The sequence below is a fragment of the Sinocyclocheilus grahami genome, unplaced genomic scaffold (genome assembly GCF_001515645.1).
Source record: "Sinocyclocheilus grahami isolate Dianchi unplaced genomic scaffold, SAMN03320097.WGS_v1.1 scaffold230.1, whole genome shotgun sequence".
In the NCBI taxonomy this organism is placed as follows: domain Eukaryota; kingdom Metazoa; phylum Chordata; class Actinopteri; order Cypriniformes; family Cyprinidae; genus Sinocyclocheilus; species Sinocyclocheilus grahami.
Window position 1 is genome coordinate 96901 of NW_015505409.1, and position 6470 is coordinate 103370.

Consider the following 6470-nt stretch of genomic DNA (forward strand, 5'->3'; position numbering starts at 1 on the left):
GATCTCATTATAATATTACCGCCCCTTAATCTGTAAGTTTCCACCCACGGTGCTGTCCTTTTGATTTTGCAAGCGACAACGGTGTACCAGTTCTAATGCCATGGCAAAAGTTTGAGCAAAACATGCTAACTGTTCTGTCTTTGGCTGCACAGACGAGCACAGAACACTGTTTAGAGTCCCAGCCTCAGAGGAGACAACAGAGCAGTGCATTTATCAATTTATTTACTGTATATTGCTGCTGCCACACAGATCTAAAATAAACATGCGATTTATTTCCCAGCTGTTTACCTTCACAGACATAACCGACTGTTTTTGTAAATCGTGTGTTTTTAACGTAAACTTTTGTGTGAATAAGAACTTAGTTTAGTACCCACATGCCTGTGACAGCCGCTTTCTGTCCGTGTGCTTCGGATGTGTGCGCTCAGAAAACCATATATCTGAAGTTTAAACTAATATGGTTTAAAATGCATGATTTCAGTGAGATAATCAGAACCAAAACAGATGTTTTTAGCAGGTACGAGCTGTAATGGCGCAGTTCTTTTCTGGAAAAGGGGGCGGGGAGCAGCAGCTCATTTGCATTTAAAGAGACAGGCACGAAAAACAATGTGTTTCTGCTTCCACTCAAAATAGGCATTTTCAAAATGATATAATAAATGATATGTGGAGTATTTTGAGCTGAAACTTCACAGACACATTCTGGGGACACAAGAGACTTATATTACATATTGTAAAAAGGGGCATAATATGTCTCCTTTAACATAAATCGGAGCTGCTAATAATTTAATCTGAATCGCAATTTATTACTTTTGACATTGCACCAAGATCTAGCCTACTGTTCTTTGAGACTTGAATGGAATAGAATAGATTTTTATTGTTATTGTTTTAAACAACGAAAGACTGTTTAGCAGCTCACAAGGTTTTGGCATAATAGACCAACATAAATAGATACAAATAAAACTAAAATAGACAAGAAGAGAGGTATTCCAGAAGGTAATATATACAATGGTTAGTGCAAGATATTGTAGTCTAGTCTCAAGTCTACTTGATTTATAGAGACCTTTCCACTACAAAGTAGACCAAAGGACTGTACAGCAACACAAGATGAGAATAGTAAAAACTAAAATCAACAATAACAGAAAAACAATTTACATCTTCCAAAAGTCAGCAATTAAAAGCCATAGAAAACAAGTGTTTTCACGAGATTTAAAAACATCAACTGAGGGTGCAGCTCTGATGTCAGGTGGAAAGGTATTCCACAGTCTTGGGCCAGCAACTGAGAATGCACGATCCCCCTTAGTTTTCAGGTGAGTTTTCGGAACTGAGAGCAGTAAGCAGTTAAATGATCTTTGATGTCTACCATAGTTAATATGAATCAGGTCCGTAATATATTCTGGGGCCATATCATGGACGGCTTTAAAAACGTACAGAAAAACTTTATACTAAATCCGATATTTAACCGGAAGCAAATGCAGCTTTTCCAAAACTGGAGTAATATGCTCCCTTTTCTTTGTACTAGTAAGGAGCATCGCAGCTGCATTCTGGACCAATTGCAATTTTGAAATAAGAGATTGGCTCACTCCCAAATAAAGTGCATTACAGTAGTCGAAACGGGAGGAGATAAATGCATGAATCACTATCTCAAGGTCAGCAACAGACAAAAATGATTTCATTTTTGCAATGGTCATCAACTGAAAGAAGCAACTTTTCACCACACATTTAATCTGATGATCAAACGTTAGAGCTGAGTCAAAAATTACTCCCAGATTTTTATTTGGGACTGCACATTTGTTGTCCATGTACCTAACACATCATTTATATCACAGTCCACAACCTTATTTGGCCCAAAAATGATTACTTCAGATTTACTCGCATTTAGCTGTAGGCGATTTTGCTCTAACCAGCACTTCACCTCCTCAAGACATAATAACAAAAATTAATGAGAATCCTCCAGATCTAATAGGCAAATAAATCTGAATATCATCAGCATAAAGATGATAAGACATACTGTGTTTTTAAAAAAGAAGGCCTAAAGGCAACAGAAATAGTAAAAACAGGGTGCAAATTGCAATTATAGTGCAAACTGAAGCAAATTAAACAAAAACAACAGTGCAGCATACAGTATACATAGTATTGGTGTATAGGAATGTATATCAGGATGTATGAATAAAAAACATAGTGTAACAGTATAAGATTTGTGTAAACATATGAGAGGTATTTACAAATTAGTGCAAATATGCAGTATGGTGTGTGCGTGTGTACAATTGCACTTGTAGACCTGAGACATTGGTTTATTGTTCGATAATGCTTGGGAGCAGAAGGAGGGAAGGAGGAGGATTTATGCATTTGACTGCCTGAGGGAAGAAACTGTTCTTTAATCTGTTAGTCCTCGTTTTGATTGTTCTGTATCTCTTCCCAGAGGGCAGAGGGGAAAACAGGTGATGTCCGGGGTGAGTGGGGTCCATTATGATACAACTGGCTTTCTTTCTAAGACGGCCAGTGTAAATGTCTTTGAGGGGAAGGTAGTGTTGTGCCAATGATGCGCTCTGCCACCTTCACCACCCGCTGCAGGTCTTTTTTATTCTCTTCTGTGCAGCTGCTGAACCACACTGTGATGCAGTAGGTCAGAAGGCTCTCTATTGCTGACCGATAGAAATTGGTCAGCAGGCGATGAGGGAGGTGTGCCTGTTTCAGTTTCCTGAGGAAGTACAGTCTTTGCTGTGCCTTCCCCACCTGATGGGAGATGTGTGCGGACCAGGTGAGTTCGGCTGAGATGTGCACACCAAGGAACTTAAAGCTCTCTACCTTCTCGACCTTCTTACCCTGTATGCAGACTGCAAAGTGCTCAGTACGCCTTGATCTTCTGAAATCAATGATAAGTTCTTTAGTTTTGGATATGTTTAAGTCCAGATTATTGAGGGAACACCATTTTGTCAGATGCTGGACCTCCTCCTTGTAGGCTGTTTCATTATTGTCTGTAATCAGTCCCACCATGGTGGAGTCATCAGCAAATTTGACAATGGTGTTGGTGGAATGGATGGGGGAGCAGTCGTGTGTGAAGAGCGAGAAGAGGAGGGGGCTGAGGACACACCCCTGTGGTGTACCAGTGTTCAGGATGGGAGTTGATGATGATGATGCGTGACCTCCCATCCAGACATTCTGAGGTCTGTTGCGCAGGAAGTCCAGTATCCATGTACACAATGAACTGCCTAGGTCCAAATTGCTCAGATTTTGAACGAGTTTGTGGGGGATGACTGTATTAAAAGCTGAACTGAAATCCACAAACAGCATTTTTACATAAGCGTTTCCGTAATCCACGTGTGTAAGTGCAGTTTGGAGAGCTTTGATGACTGCATCTTCTGTCGATCTGTTTGCTCGGTAAGCAAATTGGTTTTGGTTGAGATCGGCAGGGATGACAGTTTTGATGTGAGAGAGTATGAGTGTCTTAAAGCATTTGGTGATGATAGGGGTTAGAGCAACTGGACGATAGTCATTCAGGCAGTTTACTGTGGTTTTCTTTGGAACTGGGATGATCATCGCTGACTTGAGGCAGGTGGGGACAGCAGACTGTAATAGCTAGAGGTTGAAAATGGTGGTAAATACCTCTACCAACTGGTCTGCACAGGCTTTCAAGATCCATCCAGTGACTCCATCTGGACCAGCTGCTTTCCTCGCGTTGACCCTGCAAATAGAGTGGATCTGACCCGATGCTGGTGTTGCTGTATCGGGTCTTCCTTTCCTGGCAGTGAAGGATGGGTGCTGACATCACTGTTCCGCTAGACAAAGCGAGAAAAGAAAAGATTTAAAGGGGTCATATGATGCGATTTCAATATTTCCTTTCTCTTTGAAGTGTTACAAGCTCTTGGTGCATAAAGAAGATCTCTAAAGTTGCAAAGACTAAAGTCTCAAATCCAAAGAGATATTCTTTATAAAAGTTAAGAGTCAACCACGCCTACCTAAAACGGCTCGTTCTAACACGCCCCCACATGTCTATGTCACTATGTGGGAAGATTTGCATAACGCCGCCCAAATGTTCACGCAAAGAAAGAAGCCGCAACTTTTATTCTCGCTGTAGTATTGTTGCCGCCACCATGCCGTGGAGACACTGTTTCGTTGTGAAAGCGAAACTACTTTGTTTGGCCTTCAAAAAAAGGAACGATATCATGCCTAGAGCTGACCCGTGCTGGTCGCTGAGGAAATACATCAACTTTGCGCTGTGGATCGCCGGATCGGCTTTCACCGTGGACGAAGCGGAGTCCAGCCCGGGGTCGTCACATGTGGTTGCCGCAAGCCTGCCGGCCGCACCTTCGTCGAGTCCGCCGGCCAAGCCCGCCGCCTCTGCTCACTCTAGCCCTCCAGCCGCCGTGTGTGACTCTGTGTTTCGTTGTGAAAGCTAAACTACTTTGTTTGGCCTTCCAAAAGAGGACACGATTAGAAATCAGTGGTTAAGTTGTATTTACAACACTGTTCCAGAACACTTCAACCCAAATATTCAGATGTGTGCAGCACATTTTATGGAGGACTGTTTCCTGATCCTGGGAGAGTAGACTACAATGCCGGCTGTTCTGACTGTAAGTAAATTTTTTATATTTAAAGAATTTGCCACTGACGATTCAAACGCGAGTTTTGGGCAGTGTAGAGTAGCGCTTGTTGTTTGCCATTTCTCCGATCACAAATGCAGACAGAGTTTTATGTTACACTCCGGCCTGACAGGGCATCATCACAGTATGTTAAGGGGCGTAACATTTCCGTCACACGCTTGAGGAATTCGGCCAATCACAGTGCACTGGATAGCTGGCCAATCACAGCACACCTCGCCTTTTCAGCTTTGTAAAAATCGATGGGTTTCAGAAAGGTGGGGCATAGAGGAGAAACAATAATGTACAGTATGTGAAAAATAATGTGTTTTTTTAACCTTAAACCACATAAACAAATTTCATTACACCAAATACACAAAATAATGTTCTTTTTAGCAACATCATATGACCCCTTTAAATTTGTGTAACTGATGAAACAGTTTGTTGAAGATACACAAGCTGGATTGTAATCAATGGCGTTTCATAAAATGTAACAATGTTTTGTTTCTTTAGAGTTTTAAAAATATATATTAAGAGCCTATTATTGAACTATTAACACTTTAAAAATGTAAACACATCATTGGACTTTTGCTATTTCTTTAAAAGTACTTAAAGAACCGTTAATTAGTAAAACCGGACTCTTTTAAAAACTTTTTTTTTAAAGATTCTCATCCCTATTCCTGAGCGACGTCTGAAGGCTTTGGCATGGAGGAAAACCTGACGAGCTCCAGGTAAACCCGCTGTGGGCGGTATCGTGACAACGCGTCGTAATAAACATATGTTGCTGTCCCTTTAAATAATTTGAAACAAGGTCACGAGGTGGCGCGGGGATTATGGGAAGTGTAGTGAATAGTTTTCAGGGCAGCGCTTTCCTCTGCTCAGCGGGGCAGATGTGGAAGACTACAATCCCAGCGGCGCCGGGGTTGCTGTCTTGGCTCAGTTTCTGTCGACGTGGGAAAAGCGGCGCAAGAGCAAGCAACACTCAATCGATGGGTGTATGCGCTTGAGATGATACGAGTGTCATGCGAGAGGACGCGCGTCTCTGAAAACAGATTCCAGCATGTGGCTCAAACCCGAAGAGGTGCTTCTCAAAAACGCGCTGAAGTTATGGGTGACGGAGAAATCCAACGATTACTTCGTGCTGCAGCGCAGACGCGGATACGGTGAGGACAGCGGCGGGTTGACAGGTAACGTTACCGTGCTTTTGCAGCAGGTCAAGGGTTAATGCAGTCTTGCAGATTGGATGTTTTTGTAAATTTGACTGTCAGTGGACTGACGACGTCACCACTGCGGTAAACTGGCCGTGTGCATAAAGGTAGGCTACTTAAAAATGCAACATTCCTCCAGATATGATATATTTAGAAGCCGAAACGTGTTTAAAGCGGAGACTATTCGTGTAGGTCTGCTCCTTCTCTTTGACAGGAGTTGTTGCGTCACGCTGTGACGTCGGATTGTTTAGGTTTGAGGAGGATCAGGTGTTCACTGCAGATGCTCTCTCTCCAGTGTCACTCTGAGAGAAGGCCGTGTTGATTGGTGAAGCGACTTGGGAATATCCTGTCAGTAAAGGGCAGCATGATAACTGCAATTTGAACATGAAATGTTTTGAGAAATATAATTAATGATGAACATTTGCATGAGAACTAGAGTTGCACTTTATTTTAAGTCCTAAGTCGCACGCTATATTTGTAGCAATAGCCAGCAATACATTGTGTGGGTCAACATTATCGATTTTTCTTTTATACCAAAAATCATTAGGATATTAAGTAAAGATCATGTTCCTTGAAGATATTTTGTAAAAAATGAAAACCAAATTTTTGATTAGTAATATGCATTGCTAAGAATGTAATTTCTCGGCCAAAACTTTAAATGCAATTTTCTCAATATTTAGATTTTTTT

At 41.7% G+C, this 6470-nt stretch overlaps 1 protein-coding gene across 4 annotated transcripts in view; it reads left to right on the forward strand.

Annotated features, from left to right (window-relative positions):
- The first annotated feature begins 5483 nt into the window (after positions 1–5483).
- The window catches only part of tbc1d8b (TBC1 domain family member 8B), a 22922-nt gene continuing 21935 nt past the window's right edge, over positions 5484–6470 (forward strand). For 3 of the 4 annotated variants that reach the window (XR_001610442.1, XR_001610443.1, XM_016288176.1), the window contains exon 1: positions 5484–5761. Coding sequence is in view for 1 of the 4 variants with exons in the window: in XM_016288176.1 (XP_016143662.1) it covers positions 5635–5761 (127 nt within the window). In the remaining 3 variants the exon portion in view is untranslated. The remainder of the gene's footprint in view (positions 5762–6470) is intronic. The other variant, XR_001610444.1, reaches the window with a different exon arrangement.